This window comes from Schistocerca americana, chromosome 4 (genome assembly GCF_021461395.2).
Source record: "Schistocerca americana isolate TAMUIC-IGC-003095 chromosome 4, iqSchAmer2.1, whole genome shotgun sequence".
Lineage (NCBI taxonomy): Eukaryota > Metazoa > Arthropoda > Insecta > Orthoptera > Acrididae > Schistocerca > Schistocerca americana.
Window position 1 is genome coordinate 273,471,233 of NC_060122.1, and position 14,588 is coordinate 273,485,820.

The 14,588-nt window shown below is 44.7% G+C and overlaps 1 protein-coding gene across 1 annotated transcript; it reads right to left on the reverse strand.

Annotated features, from left to right (window-relative positions):
- Positions 1 to 1,448: 1,448 nt before the first annotated feature.
- On the reverse strand, positions 1,449 to 8,568 carry LOC124613397 (cytochrome P450 6k1-like). The gene is made up of 6 exons (XM_047142100.1): positions 8,447 to 8,568; positions 6,546 to 6,781; positions 5,940 to 6,434; positions 4,701 to 4,874; positions 1,676 to 1,885; positions 1,449 to 1,564 (listed from the first exon to the last, which is right to left on the reverse strand). Exons 1-6 carry the CDS (start codon positions 8,566 to 8,568, stop codon positions 1,449 to 1,451), a joined length of 1,353 nt encoding a protein of 450 aa, XP_046998056.1.
- Between the last annotated feature and the right edge of the window lie 6,020 nt (positions 8,569 to 14,588).

Sequence of the window (14,588 nt, forward strand, 5' to 3'; positions counted from 1 at the left end):
TATGCTGTGTTTGTTACGTGAAAGCGGCTTCCTTGACTTTACCACTGACCCTTGAAGAGATACCAACATGAGATACCCTAAGAATAGTTTTATGTTTAACAAAGCATGTTTTCTGCTGGATTTTTACTTTCGACAGTGCCGTATGGCATACGAGTTTTAACGGAACATTATACTACGGGACAGTATCAATATTTTATAGCTATGAGTGTGTGTAGTGTAGCAATATATTGATTTGTTGCCTTGTTTTATAGCGCTTGATAAAATGGTAATGTAACCTCGAAACAGGTTGTGGCGAAAATGTCACATGTTTGGTTACTGGTGCGTTACATTCGCGATACTGATACGCGAATTTTTGTTGAAGACCTTAGAGTATCATGAGGTCGAACCGTGGACTATTATACAGCCGATCTAAAGTGCAAAGCTGGCCGGAGTGGCCGAGCGGTTCTAGGCGCTACAGTCTGGAACCGCGCGACCACTACGGTCGCAGGTTCGAATCCTGCCTCGGGCATGAATGTGTGTGATGTCCTTAGGTTAGTTAGGTTTAAGTAGTTCTAAGTTCTATGGGACTGATGACCTCAGCAGTTAAGTCCCATAGTGCTCAGAGGCATTTGAAACATTTTTCTAAAGTGGAAAGCACAAGATGATGTTGAGACAATTGATTTGGAAGAAGCAGGCAGTCGAACAATATGGCCAGAGAGCCTGTGTCGGTAAGAGCTGTTACAAGTGAGAATGCTCAAAACAGTAATCACCATACCACATAAAACTTTGGCGTCAACCGCCGGCCGAAGTGGCCGTGCGGTTAAAGGCGCTGCAGTCTGGAACCGCAAGACCGCTACGGTCGCAGGTTCGAATCCTGCCTCGGGCATGGATATTTGTGATGTCCTTAGGTTAGTTAGGTTTAACTAGTTCTAAGTTCTAGGGGACTAATGACCTCAGCAGTTGAGTCCCATAGTGCTCAGAGCCATTTGAACCAACCATTTGGCGTCAACAATACTGTAGTGTAATCAGGAGTCAGTAGGACATAGGAAGAAAGTAGGAGCTATCTGCTAAGAAAAAGATGTCTAAAGACAATATGTACAAAATAAAATAATTTATTGGCTTTTATTAACATTATGATTAGCTTATTCAGTCTTATTACTTGTTTTGCCCAACAATTTAAGACGAAATGTTCTTTAGGGTCTTTACAAGTAATTATCATAAAAAATGCTGACAACATCTATTCAGCGTTTTTAAGTATATGAACAATATTTCAGTATGAAATAAATTATTGAACTACTACACAGTAGTAAAATTCTGAGCTCTGTTACATGGTAACGTATAGCAGCATGTGTCTCAGTCTCATGCAGTGTATTCTTTGGATAATATCGGCGATGAAAGTAAATTACTTGTACTAGACTACAAGGAATGCAGCAGTGTGGACGTCAAGCCACTATTCTAATTTCAGATCGCTAGAGATTGTCGACTCTCCTGGTGTGGAGCGTCTTTCCGTCCTTAGTGGACAGCTCGTACTGCGATAAGAGTTCGACAACGGCGGTCTTCACAGCCAACAGACCCAGCCTGTAACCTGAAACAGAAAGACCACATTAGGTTACGCACTGAGTAAGTCAAGTCAATTAAGGTACGTGTGCATTCAAAATAAAGATCGCAGGTGGGATGAATAAGATGCTGTACTTACCGACACACTTTCGCGGTCCCCCGCCGAAGACGAGCTGTGGCGCCTCCACGCCTGTGTCTGGCTGGAAGCCGTGTGGCCCGCAGTCCCTGCTGAGCGACCAGACGGGCACCAGGACGCGGTCCCCCGGCTGCAGCCGCTCGCCTCCCAGCGAACACGCCTGCCGGCACTCGCGGCTCAGCACTGGCTCCGAGGGGTGCAGCCGCAGCGTCTCTGCAGCGGAAATACAACACTCAGCCACAGGTAACGAGGATCCAGCTTCGTACGACAAACAGTACACTACAAGTGAGAAACAAGGGTGAGTACCCTACTCGTACTAAAGTTATTTTTGAAACACGTCACTTTATAAGGGAAATAAGATGAACACAGACTACGAATGTAAATCGGAGTCCTTTTCAACACAGCAGACACCGCTCACAGTAACGTGCCGCAGAGGTTTGGAGAACAGACTCAAACAGTTACTTCTTTCTCCACCACCATTATCTTTACTTCTTTTCGTCCCTATTTACACATCTCTTTTTTATTAATCATCATCTATACACACTCTCCATCTTCCAGTGTGAGGTGCAAGATATTCTTGGCGTTATTTGTTTGCCCTTTCCACTTTTCTCTGGTGAATGGAATATGTGAAACATGACAATGTGTGCCCGCCCCTCTGTAGTGTCCCACACCTCCATATGGCCATTAAAATTGCTACACCAAGAAGAAATGCAGATGGTAAACGGGTATTCATTGGACAAATATATTGTACTAGAACTGACATGTGATTACATTTACACGCAATTTGGGTGCATAGATCCTGAGAAATCAGTACTCAGAATAATAACGGCCTTGATACGCCTGGGCATTGATTCAAACAGAGCTGGGATGGCGTGTACAGGTACAGCAGCCCATGCAGCTTCAACACGATACCACAGTTCATCAAGAGTAGTGACTGGCGTATTGTGACAAGTCAGTTGCTCCGCCACCATTGACCAGACGTTTTCAATTAGTGAGGGATCCGGAGAATGTGCTGGCCAGGGCAGCAGTCGAACATTTTCGGTACACAGCAAGGCCCGCACAGGACCTGCAACATGCGGTCGTGCATTATCCTGCTGAAATGTAGGATTTCGCAGGGATCGAATGAAGGGTAGAGCCACGGGTCGTAACACACCTGGAATGTAACGTCCACTGTTCAAAGGGCCGTCAATGCGAACAAGAGGTGACCCAGACGTGTAACCAATAACACCCCATACCATCAAGAAGGGTGATACGCCAGTATGGCGATGACGAATACACGCTTCCAATGTGCGTTCACCGCGATGTCGCCAAACATGGATGCGACCATCATGATGCTGTAATCAGAATCTAGATTCATCCGAAAAAATGACGTTTTACCATTTGTGCACCCAGGTTCGTCGTTGAGTACACCGTCGCAGGCGCTCCTGTCTGTGATGTAAGGTCAAGGGTAACCACAGCCATGGTCTCCGAACTGATAGTCCATGCTGCTGCAAACGTCGTCGAACTGTTCGTGCAGATGGTGGTTGTCTTGCAAACGTCCCCATCTGTTGACTCAGGAATCGAGACGAGGCTGGATGATCCGTTACAGCCATGCGGATAAGATGCCTGCTAGTGATACGAGGCCGTTGGGATCCAGCACGGCATTCCGTATCACCCTCCTGAACCCACCGATTCCATATTCTGGTAACAGTCATTGGATCTCGACCAACGCGAGCAGCAATGTCGCGATACGATAAACCGCAATCGTGGGAGGCTACAATCCCACCTTTATCAAAGTCGCAAAAGTGATGGTACGCATTTCTCCTCCTTACACGAGGCATCACAACAACGTTTCACCAGGCAACGCCGGTCAACTGCTGTTTGTGTATGAGAAATCGGTTGGAAACTTTCCTCATGTCAAATGGGACTTTTTCCTCATGTCAGCACGTTGTAGGTGTCGCCACCGGCGCCAACCTTGTGTGAATGCTCTCAAAAGCTAATCATTTGCATATCACAGCATCTTCTTCCTGTCGGTTAAATTTTGCGTCTGTAGCACATCATCTTCGTGGTGTAGCAATTTTAATGGCGCCTCAGTATGCCAGTTCTTCTATCCGTGTCCCAAAATGCACAGCTCTTTCGCCCATGTAGTTGGAATGGCCTTCTTCGATCAACAGAATCGCGAAGCTTAGCCACAACCTAGGGTTTGTTTCCGAAATGAATCATTTACCTTCCCGCGAAGAATATGTTTAGTGAATTTTCCCGAGTGACTGAAACTTCATGAGCTTATATTGCTTAATCGAGATATATGAGGGAGACAGTAGGATTGTTCCACAGTAGATAAAGATGTAGAATCTTAATAACGATTGTCTTATTTCAAGAGCTTTAAGATTTTTCGTATAAAAAAATTACTTTTCAGCACGCCCTCGTATGGTTCAAAAATGGTTCCAATGGCTCTGAGTACTATGGGACTTATCATCTGAGGTCATCAGTCCCCTAGACTTAGAACTACTTAAACCTGGCTAACTTAAGGACAACACACACATCCATGCCCAAGGCAGGATTCGAACCGGCTACCGTAGCAGCCGCGTGGTGCCGGACTGAAGCGCCTAGAACCGCTCGGCCACTCCGGCCGGCTAATATAATTCGACAGTCAATAACTCTACATATCTGAATTCTTTATTCTCGCTTGATCCTATATGGTGTGGTTCTTAGATAATCAAACTCAAAAATATGTTCCCTCGGTTCTCGTCACAAGTCTATACTCTCTGTGTTCATCAATTTTACGTAATAGATAAAGTGGCAGTGAGTCGCCTGAGTTCATTGACATACTACAAACTTTTTCTTCGAAATTCCCGCGTTTTCGTTAAGTTTTTTTCGAGTTTAAGGGTACTGACATTCTTCGCATTAGAGGGTTCTTCACCTACGCCGTTCTGAATCTCGTTACACTCACAGATTAAACTTTTCTGTACAACATAACTTCTCTTGAAGTAGGACATTCTGTCTGAATAAATTATCTTTACTATACAGATTGCAAAGGCGTTGTGTTCACCATTAACAACGGTTTCCAGCAGAGGCAGCGCAGTTGGATCTTGAGCAGAGGCGATGTCAGAGCGCAGTCGCTGCTGCAGCTGTGGCTGCGCGGCCAGCTCCAGGAGGCAGTGCTGCAGGACGTGGCTGGTCTCTCCAGCGCCAGCTGACAGGATGGCGGCGGTCTGACTCGAAACTGCAACGATGGAAACGATTGACTGTTGAGAAATGCCACTGAATCCAAAGGAAACACTGTCTAGTCACTTTATTACGACCACCTAGTCGCACATGTATCACCGGAAGTTTGCAGCACTCACAGCAGTTGTACAGAGTTGTAAATGATATCTAAAGCACTTCTGTGAGCTACTGAAAGGGTCATGGTGAAGAATTCAACCAGGGAATATTTTGAGAACTTAGTGGTGCTATTTCAGGCATTTCCCTACAACCATAACCACGTGACATGCAGTTTCTAGTAGGATTACTCCCATACTATGGAAAACAATCTTTGTGTCCATGTGAAAGTACGGACAAAGAAATTACGAAATCAGTGGAAAGTAATTTCCGCAAGATTAATGACAGTAGAAACCTAACCCAAAAACTTTTCTTAGACCACAGTACTGATGCTTCCCCGCTACCACTACGTCACCCACGCCTTCTACCAGCGTAACAGAAAAGCCTTCGCTCTCCGAAATCTCTCACTGGAGTCTCTTGATGCCCAGATGTCCCGTCATGCAGGAGCCGCGATCCATTGCATATTGCTGCTTGTCACCAGCGGCGAGGAAATTAGTTTTTCCCATCAATGTATCATCTTTAAGCCACCTGTCTACTTCAGAGCTCTGTTCGCAGCTTGGTTCACTGGGGTGCTTTCATAGACACAGAACGCTACTGCCCAGTTTATTTGGAAAGTAACGGTGCTGCTATTATAAGTCGACTTGTCTTCACCCAGAGTGGAACGATCACCTCAACAATAACGACAGTGTTATTAACCCTTTCGCCAGTAACACATTTTCACGACAGAGCTACACAAAGAATTTACGTTTTACCAGAAAAGCAATGGAAGTCCATTTCACAATACGATTAATCCTTTCTTTCACTTGAAAAAAAAAAAAAAACCCTACAGTCTTATCTGTCTTTTTGAACATCTATATTGCCAGGGCATATTATGTGACATATATTGTGTGACGTGTGTGGTGGTCATAATAATGTGATATGGTAGTGTGCACACATCTGATGTTGTCAGCAAGTGGGTTCCTGTAGTTACCTTCATGTAGGACAGCCTTATCATCTGCGCCCTCCAGCTTCATCCTCTTCGTAAGCAGGTGTACAAAGTCGTGAGAAGACACAGGGTTGCTGTTACGATGGTCGATACTGACGGCAGCCACCGATCTGAAGAAGTTGGCAATCTTGTCGGGTAGTTGTCCCAGCCCCAGAGCGTCGAATGCGGCTCGACCCAGGTATTCGAACACGAAGCGGCGGCCGAACTCCGTCTTAGCGTCGTGCGCGCGCTGCACGGCCTCCAGGAACGGCGAGCAGCCCTCCGCGTCCTCGAGGGTCCGCGTCTGCAGACCGAGCAGCGCCGAGGCGACGCAGTCGGTGCAGTAGGCCAGCAGCTGCCGCGGCGACACAGCGGCTGCAGAGCCGCCAGCCAGCGCGGCCAGGCGGCGGGCGTGCGCGCGCAGCTGCGGCTCAGCGGAGCGCAGGGCCGACGGCGTAAACGACGGTGTCAGACAGCCGCGGGCCCGCTTCCACTGCTCTCCTGCAACACCGGCAAGGGCCTGCCTGAGTATCGCTACGGTACTCAGTGGGAACTGAGCCATATAACCTGCGTATTAGAGAGACTGGCTATGTGGCATCACGTGTGTCTCACCTTCCTGAGCGAACAGCCCGTCGTCGTAGGCCTGGGTGCGCGCCCTGGCGGGGAAGCTGGGGAAGTGCGCGGACAGCAGCTGCCAGGCGAGCTGTGGGTCCCTCAGCAGCAGCAGCCGCTGCCGGCCCAGCCGCACCCACGAGGCGGACTCCTGCGGCCGCGACACGTAGTGGCCGTGCAGCACCTCGTGTAGGGGGCGCGTCTCCACCACCAGGGACAGCAGCCACTGCACCACTCTGCAACGCAACAGAGAACACGCCTGTTGAACCAGGCCTTCCACTATTCCTTGTCTTTGTTACTGGTAAAGCTTCCGGGCTCTCATCGACCATGATATTATTTTTTTCATGACTTTCGTCCAGGGCTGCGTTGAGTATCTTGAGAGATACGCCTGTCTCTGCTGGGTCTTGTCTAGTGAGAAGTACATCTGAAGATATGTATTGCAGGTCAGGACGAAATGTCAGCAACAAAAAAGTTTAATGCACCAGAGCCATACAACTGGCAAGATTCATAAGCAACTGTTGCTGTTGCACCCCAAACAAAAGCATGACGCTGTAGTATGCTGATTTCATCTAAATCCGTACTTCGCAATTCACAGAAGGTCATTATGTATTGAGCATGGCACAAACGACTACTTATATTCTTCAGCCGTTCATGCCCTACTGCTTACACACGGTCCTAGATAAACTGTAGATTCCTCACTGTAATTGAAAACTGCTGTGCTGAAATTCTTTTCTCCTTGATTATGCTAGTTGAGTTTTTTTATATTTCTGTGATACTCTCCTGTACGTTAAGTAAATCTTGTTTCTATATGTATCTGTGATACTCTCCTGTACATTAAGTAAATCTTGTTTGTATGTGTATGGTATACGCTATTTGTTGGTCCAAATATATGAAACAACAAATAATGATAGAAAGTTAATTACTTCGAGTGGAACTTTTATAAATTTTCAGGCAAACTGGTTCAAAAAAATCTGGGCTGTAGTACCAAAGTGTGCAAGTTATTCAGCAAATTATTTAATAGGGCGAATTCAGCTTAATTCGTCTTTGGAAAGTTCCAATGAATTATTTTCATTGCTCATTTTCTGAGAGCATAGCTTAGGTCTAATTGCAGTGGCTGCAACTAAATTTGTCTGCTAAAGTATGGAACTGTTGGTTTTTACAGGAGTCACTGCTATAAAATGTTTTAGGGTTTGTTGTCTCGTCAATTTGTAGTGTTTCCACATCGTTGAGGAAGACACATCTCTATATCTGTAAGATGTATGGAGCGTCTAATCCTCCTGAAGAATCACTGACACACTGCAAATTGATGTGTCAAGAAAACAAAGACGATTTACTGCATGTGCTTCATATAATCATCAGATGATTTTATAATGGAAACCAATACTTAGTGAAAACTAAGGGAATTTAAACTTGTGTCCAGATTATAATATCGAATATCTCGTCAGAAGTATTGCCGAGTGAATAAAAACAAGGTTAGATGTAAACAGTAAATATGTGGCATCGAAATCACAATACAACAGCCCACAAAAATAAAGGAAAATTTTTAACTTAGCGGGCATGTTTCCGACAGAAAAGCGCTGTGGAAGAGTAGCTAATTCTGTCTTTGCTGCACACCGCCTGCAGGTATTGTTATCACGTATAAGAAACACTCAGATGCATATTTAAACACGTATTACACAATATTGTTGTTACTGTACTATGCTGCTATTACCTCATTCATGATTCCGGTTATACACTGTATTACAGTTTACTAACCATTTCAATTACTGTAAGCGCTGTAAGATTCACCACTGCCCATTTAACGCTACCCTGACTAAGACTCTCTTTCGTTCTCGGAAGTCCTAGTAGAGTGATACTTAAGGAAGAAAGTCCAAGCCGTAACTATTTGCTTTGTGTCGTACCTGTACCGCAGAGAAATGCAGGCGGCGATGATAGCGACGAAGGCAGCAGCCGGCAGGGCCCAGACGGAGAGGCTGGGAACGCAGCCGACGCCCAGCAGCAGCAGTCTGCTCGAAACACTCATGACTTCCAGATAGCACAGCACGGCGAGTGGGAGTGTTGTGGTGCCGGCACGGGCCGGCCTCTGCCTTAAGTATCAGCGCGCTTCCCCCACCACCAGCCTCTCGCCTAGCGCCGTCTCACTCGCCGCGACGCTCTCTGTCTGAGGCGGGCGTGACGAAGCTGAAACGCTCCGTCATCCCGCATCCAACATGACAATCGTCTATCTCTGCGAGTACTGGCGCTCATTCAAACGTAGTACTCTCAACCTTGAACTCACTCTCTCTCGGCGATCCTGTCATCGGGCGCGGCCGTGATAATGTTTTATTATGCAGGGGACCACATAATGTCAACTTGACGCACTGCGGCGAGCGGGACAGCTTGCTGTCGATAGTCCGTTGAAGCGAGCCAAATATGGAAAGTGATTTAAAGTTGGTTTTCATTTAAACACAAAATGTTGATGCTCTGGAACATCTTACAGCGAACGCAGGCACACAAAACCTCTCGATTCTCCAGGTGGGGACTACTCAGTTTGCGAATATTCTGTCGATTTATCAGTTAAAAGAAAACGATGGTGATTTCTTTTATTTTAATCAGAACGAGTATTTTCGTTCTGAATACACTATTACGTACGTGACTCCTATTTTCTCACGCACATAGGGGCACTGAAATTCACTGATCTGTCCAAGAGTCTTCTTCTTTTGCCTTTTCCCATTTCTTCTACAGGGTCGGCATTGTTATTTGGGTTGAGATAATATTAGAGGTATCTGGCGGCCGCATGCTTTTCCTGACGCCAGCCCACTCTGGGACGGAATTGGTGTGCTCCATTTGCGTCTAGAGACACGCCGGTTAATATTAAACTTTCGACACTTTAATGTAGAATTAAAAACTATTTACTCTGTAAGTACCAAATTTTATAATAATAGTCTCCAGACTGTGGGCTGCAGGATTTGCGTTGTTAGTAGTGCTAGCGTTCTAACTTTCCGTTAGCAGCCGGTATTGGCACGGCGACGTAGCGCTGAAGCACAAACATCGGTGTGGATTACAGCTGCAGACTGTCAACGTGGGTCTGGACAAGGTGAGCAGGACTTCACTCGCGAAGCTGTTTTATCAAAACAACGGCAATAGTGTTGCTATTCTTCGCAAGTATCGACACACTGAAGGAATACAGAGAGTTCCTCTTTCCGCATCGGGGATAAATAACATGTTTCGAAAGTTCGAATTAACGGGCGATTTCGGAATTACTCCCTGGAGAGGCCGACAGCCAACTCCGTCACAAACTGTCGAAGAAGTTACTGTTGCCATAGATGAGAATGCTGTACTCAACCTGCGATCTTCAAGCAGTGCACGAGCTGTGCACGGCAGTTGAACTTGGTTCACCGTTCGAAAAATGCTGCGAACATTAGTGAAACGGAATGTCTAGTGCAGTTCCGGGCCCTCGTGCGAGCAGATGGTCGTCACAGTGAGCAACGTTTGTTACCTGGAACGTGAACACGGTACGCAATTAACTAATGTTACCCTCTCCTGTATAGATCAAAATATGTTTCTTTCAGTGGTTTACTCGTTATTTCTCTTCCAAATGTCCTTAAAAAAGTTTCCACAAAGTTATATTTTTCTACGATCGCTAGTTTTTCACGGGGGCCCACACAAATAACGAAGTTTAATTATAACCACAATGTTTGTTTACGTTCAAGTGTGAAAACATTTTCTAAATGTTTGTGTATCCTGTATCTGAGGCAGTACATGGTTGCCAGTCCGTATTTTTACTTATTTTGACGTGCAAAACCGACTAAAAACCACATCCATGTTGGCCACGTCACCATCCCTCGCCCTTAATCCGCAATGCAGATTTTGATCCAAGACAGGATCGCCTCCCCGTACCCCAAAAGCGGCGCATTAGCGCGCTCGGCTGTCTGGACAGGTGTGAGTACGCAGAACACAATTCCTTCGACTATACCGACGGTCTGACTGGCCGAAAAATGAGAATTGTCGTCAGGAAAAAAGTGAATGATAAGCAGAAACAGAAAAAAATGTACGTTTACTCCCCGAAAGTAAATTGAAAGCAATTGATACGAAATAGTCTCTTGTAAATTTATGCCGGCCGCTGTGGCCGAGCGGTTTTAGGCGCTTCAGTCTGGAACCGCGCGACCGCTACGGTCGCAGGTTCGAATCCTGTCTCGGGCATGGATGTGTATGCTGTCCTTACGTTAGTTAAGTTTAAGTAGTTCTAAGTTCTAGGGGACTAATGACAGATGTTAAGTCCCATGTAATTTTACACGTAAGTTGCCGATTTCTGGCGAGTAATGCCCAAGTGACGCAAATAGCTGTTTCCGGGGCGCTGATAACATCGCCGTTGAGAGCCTGTAAGCTCCAAACACAAAGCAGTTCCCGGTAAAACACGTATATTTTTCCATTATCTGTCCAATCAAGAGTTCTCGTTAATCTGGGTTATAGATCTTGCTGCTTTTATCATGTAATAAGTTTGTAGACAATTTTTCGCATTTATCACGCTTGTCCTGTCGGAATTACCATAATAGCAAATGTGCCATAAACATTGTAGATATTATTTTTAATGAAACGGCGAACAGTCTCGTCGTAATTTTCATTCATATTTCTTACGCTAGTCGTTTCTGGTGTTCACAAATATGCCTACAACTACGCCCTATAGTTAAAAAGTATACGAGGGTGTTCAGACAAGTAATGCCTCAGAATTTTTTGTGTGAAATCTCTTAAAAGTCTTCAAACAGAACAAATTCTATTAACATTCTACACCTTCATTCTTCAAGTCTACATATGTATTTCTCAACAGTCACCATGGAGACGAACACGTTTCTCTCAATGAGGGACCAGTTCGTTGATATCGTCACTGTAAAATGTTTGACTTTGTTGATGAAGCCACAGACTCATTTCTGCTTGTACCGCTTCATCACTATCAAAGTGAAGTTCTCGCAGACGTTGTTTGAGTTTTGAAAACGTCAAAATTGGATGAGGTCAAGTCGGGATTGTATGGGAGATGATCGATGACAGTCAGCCGTAGGAATCTGATTGTCGCAAATGTCGTAGCACTCGTGTGTGGTCTAGCATTGTCATGCTGAAAGAGAAAGTGCTCAATGTGTGGACGAACTCTCTTTTTTGAGCTGTTAGTTACGCACCAACGTATTTACTTTAGATACCGCCATGTTACACGTTACAGTTCGGAGCCTCAAAAAATGGTTCAAATGGCTCTGAGCACTATGGGACTTAACATCTGAGGTCATCAGTCCCCTAGAACTTAGAACTACTTAAACTTAACTAACCTAAGGACATCACACAAGTCCTTGCCAGAGGCAGGATTCGAACCTGCGACCGTAGTGGTCACGCTGTTCGAGACTGAAGCGCCTAGAACCGCTCGGTCACATCGGCCGGCTTCGGAGCCTCCTAGAGGGAGCGGGATGCAAGTTGCATGAAGAGAGCGGGGAAATCGCGGACTAACATGCATAACACATAATACCTCAACCGATACTGAGAACAGAATCAAATATAGGATTGCTTTTCAACACGTCCTCGCACTTATTTGCTTGATACTGTGTGGTTTCGAGCGCTAACAGTTTTTACTGTTGCTGTCGTCTGTCCGATATATTTTCCACTGTTCAACTGTCTAACATGTAATTAGCCCTGCTTTCTCAGTCGCAAGAATATTATTCATCGATGTGTCACAATACTTTCTGGATGACCATTCTGGAAAGTCTAGGGTGCTAAATAACAAATAAAATTATAATTCGGTAAATAAACCTTCTTCAGCTTCATTTTTGACTTGTGTATTTATTTAGTCGCTATTACGGTACAGTCTTCGCGATATTTGTAATTTCAGAGAAAATTGTTGTGGGTCCATCGCTTGATGGTCTGGTTGTAACGAGCATGGGCGTTTGATAATGATGCTATAGTACCGACTAAGCACATAGAGCAAAAAGATATGTAGCTATGGAAGAAAATTTATAGTTAGGTTTACCTGATACTATGTGGTTTCCGAGCTCTAAAATTTATCACTGTTGCTGTAATTTGTGGGATATGTTCTCCACAGTCTTGCCGGCCGGAGTGGCCGAGCGGTTCTAGGCGCTGCAGTCTGGAACCGCGCGACTGCTACGGTCGCAGGTTCCAATCCTGCATCGGGCATGGATGTGTGTGATGTCCTTAGGTTAGTTAGGTTTAAGTGGTTCTAAGTTCTAGGGGACTGATGACCTCAGAAGAAGTCCCATAGTGCTCAGAGCCATTTTTTTGTCCACTGTTTAGCTGACTAATACGTAATTAGTATTGGTTTTTCAGTGTTAAGAATATTATTCGTCGATTTGTCACCATACCTACTGGATGATAATTCCCTGAAATGTTATTAACCATGGATCTATAACAACTTTCATTGAAAAAAATTGAGCGGAACATATAGTAAATTTCTTCTGTCATTGCTGTGATATTCTCACATTTTTCCAACAATTGTACAGCGTTCAGAGCATTACAGAATGCCATCAGGTGTTTCTGATGGCTCCACTCGGAAAATTTTCAAGTTTAATTAAAAATTAAGTTGTCAGCAGTTAACGATCCAGTTGTTATGACTTAGAGAAGTCGATAACAGAGATAAATGCGGATATTGATACTGGAAACTGCTATCTAGAAAATATACCGGAAGTTTGTGTAAAACTACCGTATTCCAGGACGAGGATCGATTTTCACGGCAATTTTGATATCATGAAACTACATAGCTGTTTTGTGCTCGAGGCCGTAGACCACTCTGAACTAGATACCCTTAACAAGCTATGGATGTAGGTCAGTGACACGCAGTAGAGAGAGAGAGAGAGAGACAGAGAGAGAGAGAGAGAGAGAGAGACAGTCAACAGTTCCGTTGTTGCCTCGCAGTGACTGCAGATTCCTGCGAGTCACTTAGCAACGCGGCAGGCAGAGCGAGATACGAGGATGCGCAGAAAGAGACTGGCTGCGTGGGAGAGACAGAGCTATCTCTCTTTCTCTCTCTCTCTCACACACACACACACACACACACACTCTCTCTCTCTCTCTCTGAGTCTCCTGTCGCTTACTCGTTCAAGGTCGTCCCTCTGCTCTGTGCGAAGTGAGAAGCTAGCTGCTGCGCTTCGCCTTTTGAGTCTTTCCCAAACTGTAAACAGACTAGCATAGCGCTCGCTGCTTCGTTTGCGTTGACGGTATGGTCTGCTCAGATTTCCTTTAAGTTCTTACGGTGATATTTCCGTAGAAACATTTATCCCCTAATACATATATCTTTAGATGCTAAATACAAAGTTTCATAGATTTAGCTTTAAAAATGTTTTGGCATAACGAAACATTTTCATAAAAATCTTCATCGCCTATTTTAACCCCTTTAAGGGGTTGAATTTCCAAAAACTATGAAACACGCTATTTTTTATTTCCAACCGAGAAGCCAAATCCAAATTTTCGTAGCTTTAGCTTCGAAAATGCTTTCATAATGAAATTTCCCATAAACATTTTCATTCTCTATCCACCCCCTTTGGAGCTGAATTTCCAAAGACACTGAAACACGTATTTTTTTAAATTTCTAGCCGATTGGTCAAATACCAATTTTCATAGACATAGCTTTAAAAATGATTTAATTGTTCTTTAATAATGATTAGCTTTCAAAAAAATTTACCAAGTATTTCACTCCCGTAGGAGCTAAATTTCCAAAAATGCAGCAGCATTTATTTCTTCACTTCTGACCGACAAACCAAAAACAAATTTTCTTAGTTCTAGCCTCAAAACTGCATTAACAGCGACATATTTTCAAAAAAGAGACCGCTTATAAAACACTAATACGACCTATTCGTGAGTACTGCTCGAGCGTTTGGGGTCCCTATCAGGTCGGATTGAGGGAGGACATAGAGCAATTCAGAGGCGGGCTGCTATATTTGTTACTGGTACGTTTGATCATCACGCGAGTGTTACGGAAATGCTTCAGGAACTCGGGCTGGAGTCTCTAGAAGAAAGGAGCAGTTCTTTTCGTGAATCACTACTGAGGAAATTTAGAGAACCAGCATTTGAGGC

Bases quoted from the DNA above. Each gene is read 5' to 3' on its own strand.
- LOC124613397 (XM_047142100.1), bottom strand. From the start codon at position 8,568: ATGAGTGTTTCGAGCAGACTGCTGCTGCTGGGCGTCGGCTGCGTTCCC. The intron at 6,782-8,446 runs GTACGACACAAA...GTTGCGTTGCAG, and splicing joins TGCATTTCTCTGCGGTACAG to AGTGGTGCAGTGGCTGCTGT. The intron at 4,875-5,939 runs GTAACTACAGGA...CCATCGTTGCAG, and splicing joins TAAGGCTGTCCTACATGAAG to TTTCGAGTCAGACCGCCGCC.